This window comes from Tupaia chinensis, unplaced genomic scaffold (assembly GCF_000334495.1).
Source record: "Tupaia chinensis unplaced genomic scaffold, TupChi_1.0 Scaffold000382_1, whole genome shotgun sequence".
In the NCBI taxonomy this organism is placed as follows: Eukaryota; Metazoa; Chordata; class Mammalia; order Scandentia; family Tupaiidae; genus Tupaia; species Tupaia belangeri.
Window position 1 is genome coordinate 3,116,560 of NW_006159884.1, and position 27,602 is coordinate 3,144,161.

General features: G+C 34.9%; 1 protein-coding gene across 5 annotated transcripts in view; it reads left to right on the plus strand.

Moving 5' to 3' along the window:
• The window catches only part of ROBO2 (roundabout guidance receptor 2), a 700,057-nt gene that overhangs the window by 619,055 nt on the left and 53,400 nt on the right, over positions 1–27,602 (plus strand). For 4 of the 5 annotated variants that reach the window (XM_027773853.1, XM_027773851.1, XM_014589802.2 and 1 more), the window contains 5 exons: positions 5,576–5,758; positions 15,033–15,075; positions 16,521–16,648; positions 22,237–22,518; positions 22,925–23,050. In XM_027773853.1, the coding sequence (XP_027629654.1) occupies positions 5,576–5,758; positions 15,033–15,075; positions 16,521–16,648; positions 22,237–22,518; positions 22,925–23,050 (762 nt within the window). The remainder of the gene's footprint in view (positions 1–5,575; positions 5,759–15,032; positions 15,076–16,520; positions 16,649–22,236; positions 22,519–22,924; positions 23,051–27,602) is intronic. The other variant, XM_014589804.2, reaches the window with a different exon arrangement.

Here is a 27,602-nt window from a genome sequence, read left to right on the forward strand (position 1 = left end):
CATTCTTAGGGCAAGATGCCAGCTTGATATTTACTTCTAAGGTGTGGCTCTGCAGAGCTTCTCTAAAATGCCCAATATATTTATCAGGTCCCACTAACTTGTAAAATTTCCATTGTTAAACATAGTCTACTCTGTTAGAGAACATCAGCTGAAATCTTGTTTAGTCTTTCAGCTCTCCTTTTCTTTTAAAGGTTTGTTTATTCTTAATTTTATTCATTATTCTTCTTCAGTTTTGACCAGAAAGCTACAGACAGAGAAAGGACGAGTGAGAAAGCAAACCACCAGGTCTGGGATTTGAACCATGGTTAACCATGTGGGAGTCCAGTGCCTTAACCACCATGCCACCTCCCAGCTCCAAATTTTCAGCTTCCACCATCTTCCTTTATCAGATCTTTTCGATGTTCTTCCTGCATACACCATTCAGTGTCACCCTAAGATGTAAGAGACTGTATGTACGTCTGGAATGTCATTCTGCTGACTCCTTCTTTCACAAGGTTTTTCCCTTAGTTTTCAGTCACTCTGCCAGGCCTGAATTACATCCTCTGACATCTTATGCCAATAATATTGAGATTTCTTTTCTACTTGGGCACTAGCTGCCTTTTACTACATGGATTGAGAATAAACTTGAGGGCAAAGGAAAAAAAAAAAAAAAAACCTCAAAAATGCAAATACCCTCTTCCAGAGCTCAATTATTTCAAGAGGGAAAATCTTTTTCAGTATTTTTTTTCTGTTTTTATTTGCTTAGCAATGCCTTTAAATGCATATAGAGTATAGTTTCCGGATAAATATTTCTATTACAAAGTCTTTATTGCATGGTAACAGATTCAAACCCATTGACTTATAATGTTAGAAATTTTTAGACTGCCTAAGTTTTCTTTGATTTATACACTACTAAAAGCAATGAAGCAAAGATGTTAAAAGTATTACTTTTTCTTTAAATTGCCTTCTCTTTCTTAATTAGTCATTCAGACTGAATTAATTCCTTAACCTGAGGGAAACCTATAATCTTGCCCTACTGAGATTTTCTAAAATAAATTAGAAAGAAATACAGGTACACCCAAAAGGGCTTAACTGATATATAATATTTATAGTATTTAGAAATAAGTCATTAATATTTCACATAAAAACCTCCATATGAAGCATGTTTAACAAGAACAGTTTTTTATTAGAACACTTAGATAAATATTTTTTTAAACTGTATCTCTACCACAGATGAGAAATGGATTGACTAAATTTATTTGTTCTCAAAGATATATGATAGCAAATAACTATATCTTCTTTTTATTTTTTGGAGGGAGGGATTTTTTTAATGATAAATATATTTCTAAAGGCATGAAAATGATGTTTTGTTTTGCTTTCCTAATGACTATTTATTTGCTTTGCCATATTTTTGGGATTTATTGCACTTACAGGAAGTAATAATCTTTAAACACATGACATAGTCAAGTTCATCTCATGACAATGGGTTATGTACTAAACAATTGTATAGCAACTTAAAATTTAGATTGTTAGATTATTTTAGATTGCAATTATTTTAAGTCAATTAGAAAGTTTTACTTTACTCTCAAATAATTTTAAACAGACTGAGCTTTGTAATGAATAGTGAACCCTTTTAAATTTCTTGTTTAGTGTATTGCAATGTTTCTATGAATTTAAAAAGCCTAGTAAATGATATTTCTATCTTCTAGTCAAGGAGTTAGAATATGATATACTGGATATGTAATCACAAAAAGAAAAAAGAATTATAGTACTTGAAATTAGTACAGAAATACACACATCTAGAGACACACGCAAGCCCAATGAGCACCCCAGCAAAGGCTATTTGTCCTGGAGAGATTTATTTCTTTTTAATATCCTACTGTTGTACTGAGAAGACTTTTAATTGCTTCTTTCATTATCCCTGCATATCTGCCTCAACATCTTGTCTGATAACCTTATCTACACAACTGTTACTCATTCCTTAGTTGAACAGGGGTTTAGTGATGGCTAATGCTTCCCCTACTTTCTATTCAGTACTGGAAAGAGCACTTGAAGCGACTCAGGCTGAACCACATTTCACCTTTGTTTAATTCATTCATGTATTGGCATTATTTGATGTAATTTATAGGTAATAATTTTAGATTTGTCCTATGAATAAGTACTATTTCATTTACCCCTCTCAGTTTGGTCTTTATTACAGAAAATGGTTCATTCATTGAAGAACCATTCATTAAAATATTGTAAAAATATAACTCACAGCCATACAGAGGTTTCAATTTGTGTCATTCTTTTCTCTTTAGTGTCCTATAGTAAGATGACTTTGTATCAAAGTATCCACAATATTATATTTTTGTACCTACAGACACAAAAATGCAACCACATATATATTCACATACATAAGTCTCAAATAATATGTAACAAATTTACATGGACTCAGAATTTTCAATAATCTTAGTAACTTGGCAATTATTTTGTTAATCATTTGGTCTTTTCATGCTTATATTACATGGTTGGAAAATAATATGTGGAACAGCTGCAAACTTTCACAGGAATAGGTACAATCGAATCTGATGTGTCTAATTAATTTTTCAGTCCAACAAATTAGTTTTGTTCTTCATTACTCTCCAATGGGAGGAAGACATTATATTTCATTATAGTTTTTGTCTGCAAGAACAATGGAGCGTTACAGGTCACACACATCCCTTGTCTATGCTCTAATTAGTTCAACTGACAACATTGTTTCAAAAATACCAGCATCCAAAAAGTAGTACTACACCTTGGGTAACATAAATGTTGCATCATACTACATAAAATATTTGTGCACAAAGTAAATGAAGGGAAATTTTCTGTTCTCTTTGCTCTATATAACATTTGTTCTCTTTTTAGTAACTGTTACTAGTTAAGAAAAGTAGTAGATAGGTGCATATCTCATATCGAAAATACAAGCTGATTTAAGGGCAAGCAGGTGGCATGGTGGTTAAAGGTGCTGGAATCCTGCATGGCTGACTGCAGTTGAGTGCCAGAACAGGAGGTCTGAAAATCATACCAGGCATGTGTGCGCGTGTGCCCCAAATCCTTGAGAAGAGAATGGAGAAGAAGGGATTGTGGCATGCCCGTCCCCCTGGGTGGTGATTTCTCACTTTCCCTCTCATTGTCTCTCCATCTCTCTCTGGTGAATGCATGTATCCTCTGACCAAAAAGCAAAAAAATAAATAAATAAAAAACAAAACAAAACAAAACAACAAACAAACAAAAACAAAAACATTAAAAAAGAAAAAGTATATGAGCTATTTTAATAGTTTCGATTATGTTTACACTGAGAGCAGGCATACTGGGAAAATGAAGGAGGTTTACTACATTGGTGAAACTGGTTTTTAAATCTGTAATTTAACACAAAGGACCTTTCAGGAATGGAATGGAAATATGTATAAGGCAATGCTAGCAGCCATAATAAACTATAACTCTACCATCTTTTGGGAATTAGCATTCTCCAATAACTCCCCTGTTTTGTCCAACACATGAATGAGAAAGAGTATCAAGTATTGTAACAGAAGTGTTATGGGTCAGGTGTGGAGGTAGTATGAATTTCTGTACCCAGGCTGATACTCACTTGTAACACTCAAGTGTAAGGAAAGCTGATAAATGTAGGCTAATTTTCTTGCTTTGGAAAAAATAGAATCATTTTGGTAAACAAGTCACTTTGGTTTGCAGGATTCTCAAATCTAGATAATTTAATAGTCATGATCCTGAGAGGCTTTTAAAATAACTCTTAGCCTTACATGAGCCTAATTTTGAGTAAAAGAAAAAAAAATTATATTCCTATTGATTTTTTTTTTAATGTACATCACCTCAATTAATCTTTCCAAAATAAATGAAGTGGATAGTATTATTGCCAATGCACGAAAACAAGGGCTCAAAAAAGAATAAGTGCCCTTCTTTTTTTTCTTTCTTTTTTATTTTATTTATTTATTTATTTTTTAGAGGTTTTGCTATAGGGCACGTGCGCTCACCAGGCAGAGAGAGACAGAGAGACAGAGAGACAGAAAGTGAGAAATCACCCCCCAGGGGCGATGGCCATGCCGCAATCCCTTCTCCTCCATTCTCTTCTCAGAATCTTGGGCACGTATGCACACGTGCCCGGCGTGAGTTTTTTAAGCCACCAGGTCCGGGACATGAACCGCGGTCGACTACGTAGGAGTCCAGAGACATAGCCATTATGCTAACTGCTAGTCCCAAAGACCATTCTCTTTCTGAAATATCAAGGTGTCATGTAAACTAAAACAAAGAAAATTCCATACATTTCTTTGAATTGATATACAGGCTTGTGCCATTTATACTTTCCTACAATTTACCATTTAAAAGTTGTTGATTAGTGCCAACCGATGGGGTGGTGGTTAAGATGGCTGGATCCTGCATGACCAACTGCATGGTTTGAGTATGAACCTGGAAACTTGTAAGAACATACCAGGTGTGTATGCGAATATGCTCAAAATCCCAAGAAGAGAATGGAGGAGAAGGGATTGCGGGATGGCTATCCTACCTGGTGGGTGATTTCTCACTTTCCCCCTCTCTCTCTGGGAGTGCACATGCCCTACAGCAAAACTAAAAATAAATAAATAAAAATAAAAATAAGTTGTTGATTAGTCACTAACCTGGCATGCTATTGGCCTTAGAAATTACTTAATTCTCAGTGTCTCAATTTCTTAATTTATTAAATAAACACCTAAAGTTTTGCTCTTTAGTGGTATTGCAATTCTATGAATTTAAAACCTACTTAAATTGTGCATGGAGCTTTTCCTAATGATCTGTGACAGATTTAAAATTTCAAAACATGTCCACTTCAAGAATAATATTAGTTCAAATTTAAATGTATGCTTTAGTTATGGAGACCTTAAAATTAATTCTGCAGTTTTCTTTTACATTTAACTCTCAAGAGGATTTTTCAAATTAATTTCAATTACTTTAAAGAAATACATGATTTTTATCTTCTCATTGCAGTTTAATTATGCATGCTGATCTGTATGAAGAAATGTTTACATAATTGTCATTGTTCTATATACTATTTTTAATATTTTCCAGACAATTAAAGGATATTTGATCAAAGTAAGTTATTTGGGTAAAATTTTAAGGACAATATTAAGTTACTTATTCTTGAATATTTGAATCATAATTATGAGCATTTGAAGATCATCAGTGTCTTAACAGGGAAGCAATTGCTAATACTTGGTGTTGAACTCTGTAGTTGATTTTTTTTTGGGGGGGGTGAGAATTATATTTAAAAAACATTTTACCTAACTCAAGGAAAGTTTCCCTTATTTTAATTTCTAGTGCTTTGTTTTAGTATTTACATGTTGATATGTCAAGAAATGGTTTTGAATTTCTCCATAGCAAACTCAAACAGAAAAAGACAGTGTTCTTAATCACATTTTCAAACTCATGATTTTATTCTTCTTTTGAAACATATTTGTGACAGGCTTAGGACAGGACAAATATCACCTGCCTTTACAAGAATTTTCTGTGCCTTTGGTGCACCCTATATGTATTCCGATGTTGATTTTTGCCTGAATATTTGCTAACACTGTTGTTTCTTCCATAGGAGGACGTAATGAAGTTGTCATTACTGAAAACAATAACAGCATAACAGAGCAGATTACTGATGTTGTGAAGCAACCGGCTTTTATAGCTGGGATCGGTGGTGCCTGCTGGGTAATTTTGATGGGTTTTAGCATCTGGTTGTATTGGCGACGAAAGAAGAGAAAGGGACTTAGTAATTATGCAGGTAAGAGACTATTTCCAGCTAAGAAAATCTCTTATTTTTAGGAATGTAATGAAATGAAAGAAAGGAATGGAATGAAATAGCAAGTGATTTTGGCTTGTTTATAAAATCTGCTCTGCAAAATGCTATCATAACAACAACATTTAGAGCATTGGTTCTGACCATATTGCTTTATGACCATAAGGTAATCTTTTGGCTTGTATCTCCAGTGAAGCGTAACAAGAGTGAAACTGATAAAACACTTAACCGACCTTTCTCCACTAAGTTCTTTAGAGTCACACACACAAGAGAGTGCATGCTGCAAAGCCATCGTTTCAGAAGATTTATGTAAAAGCATTCATTACTAAAATGCTCATGAAAAAGGAAAGATTTGAGATAAAGGTTTTAGTATGTCAGGATGCAGATTATAGTAGGAAATGTCTTAGATGGAAAATATGAACCAGCAAAAGTCTCATCTCACTAAGATTAATAAAACTAATGGGAACCAGCAGCTAGCATAATGGCTATGTCGCTTGACTCCCATGTAGTTGACCTCAGTTCGCGTCCTGGACCCAGTGGCTTAAAACTCACTCAGGGCATGTGTGCATGCATGCCCAAGATCCTGAGAGGAAAATGGAGGAGAAGGGATTGCGGTGTGACCATCCCCCCTGAGGGGTGATTTCTCACTTTCTGTCTCTATGTCTCTCTCTGTCTGTCTGGTGAGCGCACGCACCCTATAGTGAAAATCTCTCCAAAAAAATTAAAAAGATTAATAAAACTAATGAGCATGAACTGAATGATTTACTATTCACTTAAGAAGGGTGTCTAGCTCATTCAGACAAGTAGCATTTAGGAAGAAGAAAATGAGAAGAAATAAAATGACTAAGACCATAGATAGTCTACATGTTTGCAGAATTTTAATGTTTTCTCAATCCAAAACTGACTTTCATGGAAGTCAGAAATTGTGGTCTTCAAGACATCTTCAAAAGAGAGAGAGAGAAAACATTATTGAGAGAGAAAGAGAGAGAGAGGGAGAGAAAACATTAATATAAAGTTAGTGATTGAGAAAATAAACTCAATACTGAAGCTAAGATCAGTTACAATTTTAATTGTGATTTTGAATATTTTCTCCAATATTAAAAACAATAAGAAGAAATTATTCACAATATTTCACAGTTTTTAGAATTTATACAAGAATAATTTTAATTTAGTATCATCCTATGAACACTTTAGAAGGTTTTGTGGCATTATATTCAGTCTTCTATTTCTAATGTTAATGTGTATAAGAAGCATAAGTGTCTTCAAAACTGATTTTGACAGAGGTGTCATTTCTTATTAAGCCTCTAAGCTGCTCTAGCTTGTAGACTTCTAAGCTTCTGAGAGCTTGTAAATAGTGAAAAATTCTAGGAATAGCTCACCACTTGGCTGTCTTGTTTGTTATTTACAGAATTTAAATATGATTATTATATTTTAACATTGTGCCTCATATATATATCTTAGGCAGATACAATTTATTAGTTAGTGGTTAGAATAAATTTCCAGGACTAGAAAAGGTAGTATAGCATATCCATTGGAAAGGGCTTTCATGCATGGTGTCATCTTATCATTCTGCCGTTCTCATTTTTCACTGGTTGCTGGCTACCTGCTTTTTCATGCTTTCTCATCTAAGTGCCATGCCAATTTACTGATAAGGAATATCTTCCCAGAAAGGGGTGCTCAATGAGATCTGCTCCGTGTCAGAGTCTTCAATATTAACAACACTTTAATGTACCTTCTTGCTTTGCATTTCAGTCCTCTGCTTTTATCCTTGAAGGTATTGTCCACCAGCCCATCTGGTTAATGAGCCACCGTTACGTTTCATCTCCGTGACACACGGGTAGAAATCATATACAACAAAAGGAAGAACTGATTAAATTCAAAGACTATTTTGTATTTATTCTTTCATTTAACTTCAGTGATAATAAAAAGAAGATGGGTAGACTAGTATCTAGAGTGCAAAATTCTAATAAATCCATATTAGGAATGTTGCATTTTTATCTACTTCATTCACTCACTCCTTATCAGTAAAAGAACTCTCCTAGTGAGAAAGCTTGCACTTTTAGGAAAATTACATCAGACAGATATTTTTTAAGCAGTCCTTTCTAAAACTTATGCACTTAATTTAAAAATATCTATTGGTCTTTGAGCTTAACAAGGATAGTACATTTCCTGTTATCATTTCTCACCGTGATTGATATCCATCTGCTTGCAGAAGAACCAATAATTCAGAAGGTGCTATGCCCTTTAAATGTTTTGGAGTAAGGCCAAGGCAGAGTGAAACCTTTCAGAAGTTTTATCCTTAATTGATAGATGACTGACTCTCAGAGTGGATTTACCTTCAGCTAGGAATTTGCTTTCTGACAACTACTGTTTTATTTTAGGTAAATCCAGCAGTTACCTAGAACTGTACATTAGATTTGGGCAGATTTTCTATACCTTTCCCTTCAAAAACTTTCTTCCACCTTTTAAAAAAAATTAGGGACCTGCAGTTAGCATAATGACTGTCTCTGACTCCCATGTAGTTGACTGTGGTTCAAGTCTCGGACCTGGTGGCTTAAACTCATGCTGGGCGCATGTGTGTGCCCACAATCCAGAGAGGAGAATGGAGGAGAAGGGATTGTGGTGTGGCCATCCTCACTAGGGCGTGATTTCTCGCTGTCTCTCTGTCTTTTTGACAAGCGTGCATACCATATAGCAAAAACCTCTCAAAAAATTTTATACTAGTCTTGATTCAACTTGGATCATATTGAATCTTTAGGAACAATGAGCACAATATATATTTACTATATGTTTATATTTCTGATATAGTTTTAAAATAATTATTAATTTAATTTATTATTACTATTTTTCAATTGTTATATGCGCATGCACTCAGCAGAGAGAAAGTCAGAAAGCAATGGTCTGGGACTCAATGGTGGTTGACTATGTGGGAGTCTAGTGCTTTGACCACCATGTTACCTGCTGTCCTGTATTTCTGAATTGCATGCATAAGCTGAGGATTCATTTTAAGGGCACGAAGATTTCATTGGGGACTCATTTATTCTAAAGTGTATAATCAAAACTATAAGAATATACTATTTGTACTGGCCCTGTTTATATTTTGATTTTTATAAAAATATCTCTTGGAGTTTTATAATATTGCATTCATGAAAACAAAGTTCATTAAAGTTAAATCAATCTAATTTCACTCATGAGGTAAAAAGACTAAATTTCCATTTCTCCACTCTGTATTATGTCTATAAAACCTCAATTTTTAACAGAGTCGTAATAATGATACCTATTTTTCTGATAAAAATAAAATTTGGATAGTGAAGTTAATTTATTTAAATTAATTTATAGCATAAGATACTTCATTTATTTCATACTCCAATTATAATCTTGAAATATTCTTTAACAGCTAATGCAATTTGCATATATTAGGAGACATTTACTTTTAACAAAGCTATGCTGACAATAAGTAGGATTGTAAAGCAGGTTAAATTTGTTTAGGCCTCTCTCTTTTCTTATTTCTTTGATCCACATCTTCTCAACCACTAGAGGTAGGGTAGGAAAGATTAAATAGTGGGCTCATAAATAGCTGGCAGGGAATAGTTTCTAACTCACGGCAAGATGCCTTCTTACCCTATATAGGCAAAACTAACCCAATGACATATATTATGGCTGTTCTCTGGTATGTCACCATTGTGGACAATTATATTTTAAAATTTAGAAGGAAGAAAAAGGAAGTACTGCTATTCAGTGTTTTTTTCTTGAGATGTCAGAGCATTTAACACATTTCTCTTAGAACACTAGTGGATCAATACAATGTCTTATATCTTAGATCGTATAAGCAACATTAAGAATGAAATGTATCCCTCTCTCTGACTCTCTCTCTCTGTCTCTCTCTCTCTTTGTGTCTCAATTAAAAAAAATAAATAAAATTAAATAAATAATGCTAAACAAAAAAATAATGAAATGCAAATTTACACAGTTAATTCAACCCTGCAGCTTGCCAGGGTCCTGGGGGTGACAGCATTGGCACATTCAGATAGACCAGGATGTGAACCTAGCGCCTCCCCAAACTGATTCCAGCATCACTCAGCAGCGCCTTTACTGCTTGTATTACCATGGCTGGGCTGGGTTTGGGTCTTTACACAGCAGGAAAGTGGAGAATTCCTCAGGGCAGTGTTGCACACTAACTTCCAGTTTGTTTTTATCATATTTATCCTTTAGTTAAATTCTTACTCCCAGAGAGGTGTAAACATGTACCACAAGTTGGGCCGGCAGGTCGCATGGTGGTTAAGGGGCTGGATTCCCATGTGACAGACTATAGTTTGAGCCCTGAACCCAGCAACTTGAAAATTACTCCATGGGTGTAGGTGCACAAAATCCAGAGAGGAGAATGGAGGAGAAGGGATTGTAGAGTGGCCATACCCCCCAGGGGTGATTTCTCATGTCTTCAATCTTTTCTATGAGTTCACATGCCGTACGGCAAGAACCTAAAAAGCAAAACAAACAAAATATGTACCCCATGTTTATATATGCCACTAAAAAGGACAACTGGACCCAAAAAAAGCATCTCCATTTCCCATATTCTACGTGAAATTATTTTATACTTTTCTAGAGCAGTGTGCAATGTTATTTACCTTAATTTTCATTGAGTGTTAACAATCTACTTGCCATTACTGTGAGGTTCCTGACTGCTAGAATGTACCACCTGAGTTGTTAGAAGTTGAAGAGAATTATAAAGAACCTTGAATAGATAACATTAAATATATTGGTGATTTTTTTCAGTCTAGAGTATATGTTCAGTCATATGTCTAATAGTATGTGTGAACAGAAAAATGACAAACATAAGTTTAGAAAAAATTATGTGGCTTTCATGAGGATTATACACAATTTTATTAATATATATGTATATATATTTAACTGTGGCATAATCTTTATGAAGGCCATATTGACGCTTTTCTGATTGTGCTATTCATTTTCCTATTCATAATTTCTGAAGTCAACTTTGTAATAACAAAAAGTAACTGTAATTTCACCTTTTAAGGGATGGGTTGTATTTATGAATGTTATCTCTGAGGGTAACAAATTTTATGAAGCACGGTAGTGTTGAACAATTTGGTATGTTGAAGCAAATAGTGAATACTGGACACTTCACATATAGGCTTTAAAGCTTTTGGTGAAATACAAATGATTTGACACAAGTATCCAAAGACAGCCGAAGGCCTGGATGCACTGTTTAATACTCTCATGATCTCAGATGAGTTAGTACTTATTAAAAGAGGATTAATGTACATTTGTATTTGAGAAATACATAGCTTATCAGGAAAGGGGATGAGGCTTGACTAACATTAATGTTTCCATTTGGGATTTGAAGATGGGACCTAGTAATGATAGGCACTCTGAAAACTTCCCTACGTCAAAATGTCAATGCACACATAGTTAGGTTTTCCTTCTCCTCTTCTCCAGTTCTAGCAAGCATAAGATCAGGGCTAATCCTGTCAAGTAATGTTAGGGATATTTTGTATAAATTTTATAACCTTGCAAAATCTTTTCAGCTTATAGTATTACAATAAACTCAAAATACTTCATGCAATTCTTGATTGTGGTGTCTGTGGAAATTATTGGAAGCCTTCGTGCTATACAGTTACTTACTTTTAGCTAAAGACTTGTGAATATTCTTTTGCAACAGTTCTTAATTTTAGATGATAAAAGAGAGTCCCAGTTAAGATTCACAGTTACTCCAAATTTATCTCTGATAAGTTCCAAGTTACTGTGCCGTGATTATCAAAATTGTGACAATGGGGCCAGAAGGTGGTGGCACAGTGGTTAAGCTACTGGACTCCCACATGGCTGACCATGGCTTGAGTTTTAGACCTGGAAGCTTGCTTTCTTCCTTTCTCCCTCTGCCTCTGCTGAGCATACATGACCTTTATCAAATTTTTAAATAATAATAATATTAAATAAATAAATAAAAAGAAACTGACAAAAAACACTATTGTCCAACTACCTGCCCCACCCCATTTTCCCAGCTTCAAGGCAAACATTCCTTTAAAATAAGAACTGCTTCAAAATAGCTCAGTTTGGGGAACCAGCAGTTAGCGTAGTGGCTATGTCGCTGGACTCCCACGTAGTCGACTGCGGTTCGTGTCCCGGACCCGGTGGCTTGAAACTCACGCCGGGCGCGTGTGCGTGTGTGCCCAAGATCTCGAGAGGAGAATGGAGGAGAAGGGATTGCGTTGGGGGGTGATTTCTCGCTTTCTGTCTCTATGTCTCTCTCTGTCTGTCTGGCGAGCGAAAATCTCTCCAAAAAAAAAAATAGCTCAGTTTGCTGTGGCATGTGTTTTTATGTTTCTCTCTTTCTGAGTGCATCACCCACATAAGTGCAAATGCTTGATATAATTTTCACCTTAGGAATTCTAATTGTTCATAGTCTGCTTTTCAACTTACAGTTCATGAAGCTCTTTTACTTCGATTTACTCTTCAAAATGGCACAACTCAAAGTTTTGGAGTATAGGGTAAAAAAGAAACTTGAAAGACTGTCCTCTTCTTTCCTTTGCTTTAAAAATACAACTAGACATTCCTGATATTATAAGGTAGTATTTTATGGATTTTTTTTCTGACAGAAACATACTAAATGAATTGTTTTTATGTGTACCAAATTGGATATGGACTGTTTAAGTTAAAAGTCAAATACTTACATAATGTAAGTATATGGATCTTACCTTTGGACAGTAGGTATGCAGATATATAGAGATAAATGTCTTTATAAAATATTTTGACAGACTATTAGAAGCTTAGAGAGACTTTCTAAACACATTTTAATGGTGATTGGAACACAAATAAAGAAGAGCTATGCCCTGAACGCTGAATATTAAGGGCACATTCTTTTGCTTACAACATTTAATTTTCAATTGTCAAATACAGACCATGCCATAAGATCCATCCTCTAATATGTTTCCAAATTAACATTAATGAATAACTTTTTGGAAAAGGTTTTGAATGATACATGGTAATACTTTAAACTACATTTTATGAAGAATTTGCAAGTTTTTAGTGTCTAAAGTATCATTCAATTTTTGTGCTTCTTCTTCAGTCACCCTCCTTTTCTCTAATTTTTATTGCTCTGGTAATAACAGAAAGTTAGGATGCAAAAGAAGATTACTCAAATGAGGAAACTATTTGGCTTCCTACGTATGTCCTAAACAGCACACTTTTTGATACAGCCCATCAGTGTCTGCTCACTTACGTATCCACAATGTCCACAGCATTATCATAACTCTGTTTTAACAGAATAAAACAATAACTTGACAGTCTATTAAGAGCCCACATAACTAGAAAGCCACATCAGATAGAAAGCTAACTACCTGTACTATTTTCACATTGTGTCTGTGTGTGTGCACACATGTGTGTGTATGTGTGTGTGTCCTCTAATCATGCCTTTTATCAATACCTCCAGGGCCCCATTCTTTGCATTAATTGTTTCAGATTGATTACTTTTTGTTAAGAGTGGTTTTCAAAGGAGCACAATAGTGGTACAAATAAACTGCTGTCCTGATTCCCAGCACTGAAATGAGGCTGTGGTGCTCCTTCTTTTGCCTTACTCCAATGGGCTGTCTACAGCTAGTTCTAGATGCAAAGCTCACATCAAGAGTGCTTTGTACAATGCGTTTGAGATGTTACCTGAAAAATGGATAGGGCAGTATACCTTGGATACCAACAGTATGTTCTTGCCAGCCCTGTTATGTTTCACTCCAGAGGTCCTGATGGGCCCTTGGAATTGTGATAATGTTCCAATTTTGATGTCATGAGATGACACCTTAAAGAAGACAGGTGGAGACTACATTTGGAAGTTTACAAAATTTAAAGAGTGATCATATCTGATTGCCCACACTTGAGAAACAGATGAATTACGAAGTTACTCTAAATAAGAAGTCTTCATATGTATATGCTTTGACAATATATCTGTAATTTATTTAAAATATAAATCAATTCATAAAAATGTTATTTATTTTCACTTTCAGTCACCAAATTAACAAAAAATGAGTGTAAATGTAATCAATGTGTTTTGAAGATAGGCTATGTGGGATTAATAGCTGTAAAAGTGGTATTTTAACCCTTTACTCCAGTAATTGGTTTAGTTAACTCACATTATTTTGGTCAGAATTGCAAGTTTATTGCCATTATGTAATTCATAAAGTTCAAAATACCCAATATCATTTCCATAACTTTGTAGTTGGGCCATTTTGTGGCAAAATGTAATCCAAACTAATATGAAACTATGCACTAACTCTACCCCATAGTCATGGGTATTAACATTTCATTGCCAAAATATTAAATCACTTTGAATACAGTTTGGTGCTTTAGACTCTACTTTTTTATGCAAGTTATATTACTTTTCTCACAAATGAATCATTTCGCAATCCAAACACATTAGACTGAAAAAGTTTTAGATAAAGGGTCTGAGCTTATATTTAGGTTCTTTGGTGATTCTTAAACTCTCCTTGCATGTTGTAACTTTGTGAAACAGAAGGTATTGACAGGAGGCAGAGAATTTCCAGGCTATGGCTTCACTAGATGCTTATGGGTGATGCTAATAAATTCCGTAGTTTTATGGAGGACTTAAGCTTTGCAACCATTACATGCAATTGAAGTGGATTCAGCATCAATTATTCAAAATTCTTATTCCCGTGAACATGTTGTTCTCTATTACAATTCATGTCTATTGTATTTTTAACTCTTCAACTCACTGTGCTTATAAGTTTTCCTTATAGGGTCTGTAGGATTAAAAAAAAAAATGTTGAGTAAATAAGGTTCTGTTTCTCTTGTTTCTTTGGAAGGATATTGTCTGTTTGAATAAACCTGTTTCAGGTTCTGTTATGTGTATTTTTTCTGTGCCTTCTAATTAGGACACCTTTGTGTTAAGATTAAAAGTCTTGATTCAATAAATCCATGTTAATGCTAAATCGATCTTCTTATATCACTATATATACCAATTGTAACAGAGTTTGACATCTAAATGCAAATTGCCACTTTAACTTAACCATACGTTTGGCTCGAAGAATTCTGAAATGTCCGTTTAAAGTTGGAGCAAATGATGGCTTTGCCCTGGGCCAAACCACTGCTTGTTACTCTCTGTACAATTATGTTAATTATATTTTGTTAAAATTCCCAGAGGTCTCAGTACTAAACTAAGGGCCAATATGTAGCTGTTATTAATTGTAATTAATATTGACTACTTGTTTGTGTATATGTCTTTTTTTTTATTTTACAGTTACATTTCAAAGAGGAGATGGAGGACTAATGAGCAACGGAAGGTATGTTAAGAAGATTCTTTTTTTATTATTATTTTTAATTAGGACTGGGGAAACTTCACAGAAAAAGGTTATTATTGTAATAAACGATCACTTATAAGTCTGAGAATTCTAGGAGGAATTAAATGGTTTACCACAAGGTTTAATGATCTATCTGTTGTGCACTTTAGAGGAATCAAGTCCAGATGTTTCATATCTCCCAGATGCCCCTGAAGAAATTAGTAGTAAATATCACAAGGAATGTGTTCATTTGTTAGCAGGATGTTTATTGCATTAATTAGACATTAGCAAATGAAGTTGCTGTTGTTTAAGACTCCTTATTGGCTCTCGCTAAATTACTGTGAGTGAACAATTACACATAATCGATCACAAAGTAAATGATTCATGGATGATGAATAGGCTGTAGATTGATAGAACTGGATTCCACAACTTTGGATACTCAATTGAAATTGATAAAAGCTGATAACAAACCCATATATCCTCATCTATTTCCCCTTTGCCAATATGGAGATTGTAATTAGGCTCTGGTAATAACTTCCAATCTCCCATTTAATCAATATTTTAGCAAAAAGAGATTAGGTCTAATGAGAGCTAGTAGTTGGAGCAAGAAAGCAGTTGGATCTTCTTATTGCAGTTTCCATAGAAACACATGCTTCTCTTAGGGATTGTACCAGAAGGGGTCTATCAAAAAAAAAAAATACAGTGATTATAGATGTTCTTTTTCTCTCTAAATATGTTAATAATCTGGAAAGACATCAGAATGCCATTTTTTTATATTAAAGAGGGAATTCTTTATTAAATATGAAGTGAAGGAAGTTTTCCCCACAGATTATACCCACATGCTGAATCGTATCACAGTGGATCTTGTATTACCTTTAAAAATCACATAATATACCACTAATATTTTGCAATATAGAGAACTTGGAAATGGGCTATTGGTGTAGCAGTATAAATATTGTTCATTAATTTCCCTCAAGTTTCTTGCCTCTAAATCAAGTATGCAGGGCTCAAAGGAAGGATAACAACCTAGGAGGGACATATCCATATGATGGCTGAAGGGATTGAGAAAGAAATAGCCCAAAGGCCTGGAAGTGGCTGGTACTGGGCAGTCAATCAGAACAATTGCTCCCTTAGGGTGCCAATTTATCATCAAATCTTGTTTGGGGATCCTACTATGTTACCAATTCCCACTGGTTTCAGGGCAGACAACTGAATTCATTTGGATGTCAGTAAAATCCTAGGTGAGGACTCTGCCTCCACTGACAGGGTTGATCTATACATAGTCTTAATAAACTGCTGAAGTTCTTTAATTCTTGGGAGCCTACACATTTTAATTTAAAGTCAATTAAAGTCTGCATAAATTATTTTAACTATTTTAGTGCATAGGACAGGTGTCAAAGTCTTGTGTTGAATTCCATGGGTTGATTTTCTTCTCATTTCTGCTTTAGCCGTCCAGGTCTTCTGAATGCTGGTGATCCCAATTATCCATGGCTTGCTGATTCATGGCCAGCCACGAGCTTACCAGTAAACAATAGCAATAGTGGTCCAAATGAGATTGCGAACTTTGGACGTGGAGGTAAGTTATGCTTTTAAAAATAATATTGTTTGTTTGTTGCTTTGATTTCCTAGTTTCATTTTAGAAAGATCTGTTAAAGAGTATTTTATCCTATAATCAAAATTAATGAAGCACATATTCTATCAGTGCTGCACATTTGCTCACACATTTTAATATAAAGCTATTCTGTATATATTATCTTGAGAAAAGTTAAACTTTTAAAGCCATTACAAACCAAGAAGATACAACGTAATACATGTTTTCAGAAACATAAGTATATTATTACTAAAGTCAAGAACAATGCTGCTAACTAGGGCTTATGATTTGGGAAGAAATGTTTTGCTTTTCAAAAATCTCATTCAACATGTATTTATTGAACTTTCTTATATACCTGGAACTTTAGCAGACAGAATATAATATCGCTACAAAAGAGATGGTCCTGGCTAGCTATGATAGTGTATGCTGCTTGTCAGTCTGAGACCATGTCGAAGGCCCAGCTTTCACTGCCAGTCCAGCCTTAAAACCAGAGTTCCATGTTGCACTTTGGTACTCTCACTACACTAGAGACTGAGGAAGGAGGTTGGTGACACAGCCATGTCACAAAACAATCAAGGGACCAACAGATTGCATAATGGTTACATTGCTGGACTCCCACGTAGTTGACTGCAGATCAAGTCCTGGATCCAGCAGCTTACAACTATGCCGGGTACATATGCATGTGTGCCCAAGATCCCAACAGGAGATTGGAAGAGAAGGAATTGCAACATGGCCGTCCCCCTGCAGGGTTATTTCTCCCTCTCTGTCTCTCTGGTGAGCACACATGCCCAATAACAAAAATTTCTCTCTAAAAACAAAACAAAACAAAAGACATACATACACACAACAAAACAGCAAAAGATATGGTCTTACCATCATGTAATATGTCCTGTAAGGAGCAGACAACATGGTGACATGTCGAGAGAGCACTGTCTATAGTTTTCCAATAGATAGATAGTATTGCAAATGGAAAAAAAAAAAAGAAGTACTGAGTAACTGACATGCTAAAATTTCCAAAAATCGGTGTCAGAGTCTTCCCTAGAGATTTTTATAAGGACACAGAATTAGACCTATTATAAATAACTACCACCTCCTGCATCTCCACTTTTACAGTGAAAGAGAGATACACTTAGAGAAAACTGGAAGGAGTAGAGAAGTCTCTGAACCCAGTGTTTGGCTTGGCAAGTTTATGTCTTTTTTATTGGCAGAAGATTGTGTAGAGAGTGAATGAACTTGAGCTGCCTTTCCAGAAGCCCACACAAGAGGGTTATTCTTTGAGAGTAACCAAGATCTATGAAAGGACTACTACCCCTCCTATCTTAAGGAAGGGTAGGAATTAATCTAGATTATGAAAACAAATGGTGTAGAGAACATATTACTAACTTATTTTTTCTTTAGATTTTTGCTTGGGGGCACATGCACTTTCCAGAAAGACAAACAGAAAGCAAGAAATCATCCCCCAGGGGGGATGGCTATGCCACAGTATCTTCTCCTCTATTCTCCTTTTGGGATTTTGGACATGCATGTACATGTTCCTAGTTTGAATTTCAAGCCAATAGGGTTGGAACTCAAACTGTAATCAACTATGTGGGAGTCCAGTACCTTAAGCCCTATGTCACTTCTTGGTCCTACAAATTACCATATTGTAAGATTCAGAAATAAGAGAAATCAATGTTTGAGACCTATTTGATAAGTGAAATAAATAGTTTAATGACTTGAGTATAATGTGAAAGACAGAAGAGGGGGGTAAGAAATACCGGGAGGTAGATAAGACAGGTCCTTCTTAGTCACATAAAGGTTTTAAATTTTGTTCAGAGGAGAGTCAAAAAGTTATTGTTAGATTTTAAAGATGAAAATGCTATTATCCAAGCACTATTTTAAGTTATCCATCCTGTTACTGAGTATAAAATGGAGTAAGAATAGAAAATGAGGATGATTTGTAGGGTACCGCAATCCAAGCAAATTTGACTGAATCTTCTGGAAGATTTCTACACTTGTAGGATTAATGGAAGCAACTCAGGGCAGTGTTAAACTGTTCTGGGTCAATTATAAGTGTCAATGAGTGGATTTCACATGTTTGAGTATATAACAAAATTGACTTTGAAGAACAATCATAGACTGGCATTTTCCAAGAATGGATTACCAATATGCTTAGATGTAATTAAGATAGTATTTCAAATAATGAAGTTACTAATTTTTGTATAAGTCTGCATTCTGTCCATAACAACTATAAGAATTTTCTCTCCCCCACTTCTCTAAGCAAAAATGCAAAAACTAACCACCCTTACCTCATAGATATGTAATGAAGTTTGAATGGATGACTGTATGTATACGTTTAGCATGAAGCGTGTTATAAAATCAGTGTACATATATGACCAAATAACCATATTCAATTAGAACGATAATCATGGATACTAATATATTTCATTTTCAAATGGAACACTAATATATATTTGAATGCAATTAACAGTATTTTAATTGTTTTATTTTAGATATTTAAAAGTTATTGATGATAAAACATATGCATATAAGAATGAGAAACAGACAGAAAGCACTCTGGATCCTGGCCATTCACACACATGCCTGGCATGTTCCAGGTTTACCAGGCTGGGTATTTGAAACATGGTTACCATGTGAGATCCAGCTTCTCTTGAGCAGCAAGTTACTGCTGTACCACTGAGTTGGACTGAAAATATTATTTTAAATAATAAAGTTACAAATTATTGCAAAGCCTACAAATTGTCAATGCAAACAATGAAAAATCAGCCATTCAATAAGTGAATACTTACTCTTTTTTAAGATAAGGAATTATAGAAATTCAGACATAATCCCATAATCTTCTGCCCCCAAGTAATTTATGAAACAGTGAAGGGAAAAGATATTCATACAGATGAGTACATCAGGCAAAAAGAAATACTGGGTCATCCGGAAAGTCATGACACACTCTTGCATAGAAAAACATGGAAAAATACATCATGACTTTCCCGACGACCTACTAAATTCATGAAACAAGTATATGAAATGCTGCAGAATGAGTCACTAATTCTGAATGGAGGACAGTGTTTATATATCTGTAAGTTTGAAACACACAGACAGCCTAAAGCATTAAAGACAGAGAGGTAAGTAGGAACTGTGGTAAATGTAGTCTGGAAAGTCCTGCCTAGAGATAGCAGCACATATTCAAGTCCAGCCTGTTGGGAGGAAAGTTGGCCCAGAGTTCCAAACCATCTGATGTTGTAGGACTCTTCTCCACACCCAGATATTTATGTATAATATTCCAATATTTTAATGTTGGAATATAATTCATGTTATTTCTTGAAAATGTGAAAATGATCAAATAGTATCTGAAAATGATTGCAGCCAAAATAATCAATATTGAAGTACTTAGACTTGAAAAATGACTATAATTTCATCTAGTAGGGGGACAAATTCTTTTTCTAGAGTCATAGTTTTAGTTGTTGTAGGGTAATATTATATAGAATTATATTCTTGGACTCCTTTTTTTTCATTTCTTTTATCATTTCTGCACATAAGCATTTCATAAGCTTGCAAGGTTTTTTTTTCTTCTCTCCATTCTTTTAAAAAGTTTTTAAATTTTAATTTATTTTTAGCATTTAATTAGAATATATCATTTAGCTTGTAAAGTGAATACCCAACATCAGTATACTTCACCCCAATCTGGTTGTTAAAGAAGTTTATAATGAAAATCTAAAGCTTTGGAAAACCTCAAGTTCAAGATATGTGAAACTCAGGCCCATATTGGAGAAAGATTTATATTCAGTTAGTATTTATTACTAAAATATTTAATGGAGGTGATAGAGAAAAAAATCTGAAAACTTGCCTGAGTCATAATTTAATTTTACCAATTTTGTTATTTGATTAAATATTAAACATTTTAAGAATAAAAAAGAATACTGACACCTGAGAATAAAAAACGTTTGTTCGGTATCAAATTTTGTAGTTAGTAAGTAGCTAAAGTCAAGAAAGAAAAGAAAGTAGTCATGAAATTCTGAAATTCAAAACAATTCTAACTGGTTTATACAGCTAGATGAAATATAATAAATTTAAATATGTTTAACAATATCATTAATAAGCATTTTTAAAAAGTACCCCCAACAAAGTACATATTTATTTAATTATAAAATAAGTTGAAATTCTAGACTTCAAATCTTTAGAAATTCTTACATAATGCAGTGTACAAAATACAATATAAATTTGTGTTGTTGCTAAAGAAGATAATTTCTTTTTCCTTTTTTTTTTTTTTTTGAGAAGTTTTCGCTATAGGGTGTGTGTGCTCACCAGACAGACAGAGAGAGACAGAGAGACAGAAAGCCAGAAATCACCCCCTCCTAGGGGAGATGGTCATGCCGCAATCCCTTCTCCTCCATTCTCCTCTCGGAATCTTGGGCATGCACGCACACGTGCCCGGTGTGAGAAGAAGATAATTTCTAGCTTTTGTAAAATGTAAAAGCAAAACTGATATTTCTGTTAGAATACCTATTGCAAGTATTATTATTGGATATCATCAAACCTAAAAGTTTTAACAGTTAAAATTTTTATATAATGAAGAAATCAATGATTTGATGACATCAAGTCCTATAAAGTGAGCTTTCCAGCACATACATTATTAAGAAATACATGGGTAACTAGATTTGTTTTACTTTATAGGATTAAAAACAGCATTATTTAACAATTTTCTTTTTAGACTCACTTTCTTCTGAAAAAAGAAAATAAGAGTTCAGAGAGAAGTGGTAGTTCTAAATTATAAAGCATCATGTAAAGATAATTCAGCACACCACAATGATCCATTGCCGATATTCAATGTTGTTTCTGAAATTTAATGTTACTCTTGCTGTATTATCACATGAAAGTGTAATTCTCCACTTCTAGAAGCAGATAGTATACATTAAGCTCACTGATGACCAGGATAGTTTCTTCTGTAGTTAAAAATCCTGCTTTATTGTGAAAATGACTTATTAATAAAAATTTTCCCTTTGTTGTCCAAGGAATCAGAACACATTTTCCACCATCAGTTAATCAGTTATTCTCCATTCCTGATACTATGAAACTAAAAAGGATAAACAACAGATATGATTTCAGAAAAAGTATACTTCACAGTCAGGACAGTATAACTGGAAACTTTTGCATCTATTCAGCAGATGTATTCTGTGTTTTGGGGGTGAAGTGGAAAGAGATGTTTTCACCCATGATTAGTAAATTCACATCTTATCATTGCTTCTGTAAACTGCTAGCACTTCCATTGGTTCTAAAACAGAATGAGCAACTGGAAGTATTTCTCAATAGTGAAATCTCCCAAACTTCTCATTCATGGTTAAAGAAAATGGGGGAAGGGATGTGTTAGGCAGTGAGACGTGAAGGACAAGCGATAGGCCTGCCTGTCACTAAGGCTGATAGCTTGGTTGTATATCATCTACCCTTCACTGGCTCATGAAACCCATCTCAGCTGAAATGCAAACGTGTGGCATGACACATTTATTTTTCATCTTCAATCTTGATAGTTTTTGGCTTCCTGTGCATCATTAAATTGTTTCATTTCCCTATGTTCACCACAGATGTGCTGCCACCGGTTCCAGGCCAAGGGGATAAAACAGCAACCATGCTCTCAGATGGAGCCATTTATAGCAGCATTGACTTCACTACCAAAACCACTTACAACAGTTCCAGCCAAATAACGCAGGCTACCCCATATGCCACGACACAGATCTTGCATTCCAATAGCATTCATGAATTGGCTGTCGATCTGCCTGATCCACAATGGAAAAGCTCAATTCAGCAAAAAACAGATCTGATGGGATTTGGTTATTCTCTGCCTGATCAGAACAAAGGTAACAATGGTGAGTCAGTTTCTGTGTACTAAAGAGTTCTTTTCATATCATTTCTGCATGAGATAGAAATTAGTATTTGTTGTTCAACTTAGTGATTCATTACCAGGTTTACTACCTAAACTTAAAAAAAAAATGCTGGCATGTATTCAGTACCCTAAACAATCCCTACCACCACCACCACCACCACCGCCACCACCACCACCACACACCAACACCAGTCAGTTTCATCCTTTCAGCTCTTTTTCAACAGTGTGATCAACAATTCATCTCTTCTTCCATTAGGACAGGATAGACAAAACATTTCTCCACTCTCCCACAACATCTGCTTCTGATTTGCTAACTGCATGTTCTGCATGGGCTTGTGCTGTGAACTAATCACATGATGCCACTGTGACCTCTGCCCTTTAACCCTTAGCCTTACTTTACATCCCTGACTACCGATTGGCTGAGGGATTGTCTAATAGAATGCCACACAACCAGTCACAGGATTTCAGCACCACCAGCTCTCACAACAGCTCAGAAAGGAGTGGCAGTCTCTCAGGTTGGTCTCATCACAGTAAGGAGAAATATTTGTTTGTCACCAGCATATGACCTGTGTTCCTAACAGCCATGAAGAAATACTGAATCACAACTTACTGTCAGGCATTTATCTTTCAACTGACAATATCAGTTTATCTTAATGAAATCATGCTTTGTTGTAGGGGCGGGGGTAAAAATCAGGGTCACGCTTATGTGCTAACTATGCAAGGATGTGTTGAAAGGAAAACACAATTTTACTAAATGCTTCTCAGTAAGACATAGATTTTTTTATCTGCCTTGAACCCTGTTTAAGAGTCAAGAGACTCTTTGTTCATGAAAGCCAATTTTCTGTCATGGTCACCAAAAATGAATTCCACAAAAATTGAAAATAATTTGGGAAATTTTTCATAATATTGAGATTCCACAGATGTGATTGACTTTTTATTTTTGGAAATGCTTCCCAAAATATCATGTAGTAAGATTTATTATTTCTTAGATGATATCATGCTGTACGAAAGAAGAATGTTAATATGGGAAATTATTATTCATATTTAGTTTTTACCAAACCCATAAAATCTTTTATATTAATAATTCTTTTATGCTGTGAATATTTATTAGAAATGTACCCACTAAACTAACAATCTATAATGTAGGTTTTATATAGCACATGTGGAGAAAACACATTTTACTGATTAGAAATATGCACCTTTATATGAGTGTCAGCGATGGCTGCCTGAGAGAAGGAGCGTCAGCTGTAAGTTAAGGAGGCTTTAGTCAACACACTCTAACTTCTAACCATAGCATCTACATTGTATGGATGATGACTTTATCTGCACATTCCTAATTGATTCCATGACCCTGCTTACTCAGTTTGTACAGATTAATTATATGCTATTTGTTTCTATGGAGGTTTTGTTTTGTTTCAAAATTAGAGGTGATAAGCAAAGGATTTTGGTGTATTTTGGTGTGTCACAGGATATAAGGCATCAAGGCCATAAAGAGTTAACTTTTTATATCACTAGGGTATCATTCATGAAATTATTTTTCCTCAGGAGATAGAACCTCTAAGTCTGAAAATGTTAATGCTCTCTCTTCTCTCTATAAAGAGTCATTTGCTCTTCCTGCCTATTGGTAGAACTAAATATGTTACGGAACAAGAAAACTTCAAACATCTGTTACGAATTTAAACTGGCTTAATAACCCCGGAAGCTCTTTCGGTGACCTTATATGTCATTTATATTGTCATTTACCTATACTAAGTCCACAATTGTCCTGAATAATTTAAAAGTAATTTATCCCAGGCGTCCTTTTTATTGCATTAAAGATATGTAGCATCTCAAGCAATATCTAAAAAGAAATCTATATATTATAAGCCATGGACTATACTTGTATAAAGCCTAGTCATCTTTAACATTCTGTACACGTTGAGTGTCATCAAGTTTTAATAGTGATCTTTTGAGCCATTGTAAGTAGAATGTGTTTTACAATAGTGCTTACTGCTTTTTTGAGCTCTGTTGGTGATAGTGAAGTGATTATTGTCTTTTTGATTTAGTCCGATTGAGTCCATATCATAGAGTTTCATTCTTACAGTCATAGGTATGTTCCTTAAGCTTCACATTTCAGGTCAATCTGCCCTGTGGCTAGCTAATCATATCATATTATAAGATTTTTCTTAGTTTGTGCAGTGAAGGAACCAATTTAAAATAATCACAAGTGATAAAATATTTCTAAATTATTTGAGTGAATTTTTCATCCTCTTTGAAATGCTATTGTAATTTATTCAGTACACAATTTTTAGTAGTACTTCTGCTAAAAATCCAACCATTAAAGTATATGAAAGAGAATATGCTTTCGAATAATATCTGCAATTAGTATTTTATATATATTACAAATATATATATATATGTATGTATATATTGCAATATTGGTAGCAATCACTAAATATGTTAATATACTAGCTTTTTAATGGATAGCTTGATTTTTTTAGAGGTTTTTGCCATAGGGCACATGATTCTCTGGAGATAGAGAAGACAGAAACAGTGAGAGAGAAGTGAGAAATCACCCCCCCCTCCCCAGGGGGGATGATCACACTGCATTCTAGTCTCCGCCATTCTCCTCCTAGGGTCTTGGACACACACACACACACACACACACACATATGCATGGCATGATTTTCAAGTCACCGAGCCCTAGACTTGAACTGCAGTTGGCAGTGTGGGAGCCCAATGACATAACCACTATGCCATCTGCTGCCCTTTAGATTGTTTGATTTTAGAATAAGCTGTATTCACAATTTTTTTTTTAATTCATGATAGTGTGTGTACACATGCATATGAGAATGAGAGTGGGAGAGAGAGGGATGAACACCTTCCACAGGGTCTGGTCATACCATGACCCCCTCCTGCCATCGTCTGGCTTCTCATATCCTGGACACTTGCACACTAGGCCAACATATTGCAGGCTGACTAGGCCAGAGATTTGGAACACAGTCAGCATGTGAAATCTGACTTAGCTTGAGTAGTGTATTTTTGTTGTTCCCCAAAGCAGGCCCAGTTTTTATAATTTTCTTTACATAGAGTCATTTGTTAGGTATGAATAAAAGTAAAATATTCTCATTTTGAGTTGAATAGAGAGGAGTTGAATATGTTCGCAAGTCATCAAAATGAATTCTCTTTAAACATAATGCAGGCAGTTCTTACATTAAAATGATCGAAGATTCTTTAGTTGGTAGTAATGCCATCAGAAGGTGGTTCATTTCATTCAAGATTCAGATCTCAAACAGAATTTAATTGCCTGAGGTTATGTCATATGCTTTCCACTTTGCTTAGAGCCCACAGCTTAGCTCATTGCCAAAAGAAGATAGGTATGTTGATTAATAGTCTTATTTAGACTACTTATGATGAGAGAAAATATTTTTTTCCAAAAAAGGGGAAAATAGATCTTGGATGAGAAACACTTTTAAATCACTATCTCTTTCCAAAATATATTTTTAAGTCTGCTTGGAAGAGTAGGTAATGAGTGACTTTCTTGGGCAAGGATTTCAACAGTTGGGTACAGAGCTCTAGAAATAATCTTTTCTTGTAAAACTGCTTCATTCTAAATTCCAGTTTTTCCCTTACTATGTGAGGATGGATCATGTAATAGAAAGAAACAAAATGTCTTCATTTTTAAGATGGAAATGTAAGAATGCCCTTATTTTTCTCACTCAGCACTGGTGGTAATTACGTAAGTGTTCCAAAAGTGCTGTGTAAAGTGAAAACATGGTACATGTAAGAATGTAAGGACTAAGGCAGGTACAGCTAGGCGGAAAGCTGTGAACAACCCATAACTCCACCTATTTCAATTTTAATCATTGAAATACAGTTCTGATACCACAGAAACAGTTAAATAGGGCATGTGCCTTTATCAGAGAGACACAGAGAGAGAGGCAGAGTGTTAAAAAAAAAATCACCAACTAGTGGGGATGGCCACACCACAATCCCTTCTTTTCCATTCCCCTCTCGGGATCTTGGACATGCATGCTACACACACCTGGCATGAGTTTCAAGCCACCGGGTCTGGGACCTGAACTGCAGTTGACTATGTGGGGGTCCAGTGATGTAACCATTATGCCATCTGCTGTTCCAAAGGTTATTAATCTCACCTTAAGTGTTAGACTGTTTCTGGGAGACTCACGTGGGCTAGAAATTGACAGAATAGAAGACTTTAGAAAATGATAGAATCTGGGTTTGCTCTGAGAGGAGATGGAAAAAGCAATGCTGTCTGTAATTTACTGAGCATTCTATACATTTTGAACACTTTAATATGCCTCATCTCTTGCATTTCTCAAGATAACTCAAAAAAGTAGTAATTTTGTATCTCTTTTACAGGTATAGAAATTGAGGCATGTCTATTGAGTAATTTACCAAGTAACTGAGGAGCTAGTCTTCAAATCCATGTATGAAGCTCCTACCTTCTAAGCAGAAGATAGCTGTTTTACTTTCTCTCAGTATTTCTTATTCCACCAAAGATAGGAAGTGAAAGGAGAGGTGGAAGCACTTTGCAGGGATGCACTTTCAGATATCTGTGTATATGTGCATGCTGTGTAGAAAGCAGACACAATTAATTATGCCATATTCTGATTTGGCTGATGCAGATTTGGAATTTACGGAAGAAAGGAGATGAGATAAACTTATATAGCTATGTCAATATATACTAGATAGCTCGGCTACAAATATTTTATGCTTATGACTTTTGCTATCAGAAATATGAAGTCTAAGGGGTCAGTACTGTTTCTTTACAATTATAACTACAGGCCACGCTGGCAGCTGCAGAACTTACTTAGCTTTTCCTGTAAGTAGCTTTTGTCATTCTGATCAAAAAGTACTAATTCCTGTATCCAACTATGGTCAACTTCTTGGAAACTAATTGTATCTACCTGATTTTAGAATAGTGAAAAATATAGCATTATACAAATAGTACACTTTATTTTTATATTTCATTAAGCTCCATGTAATCCCAGATATGGCCCGAATGCTGCTGATTTACTTACCATCATCTTTGTGTGCATGAATTCATTTGTATTACAATAGTAC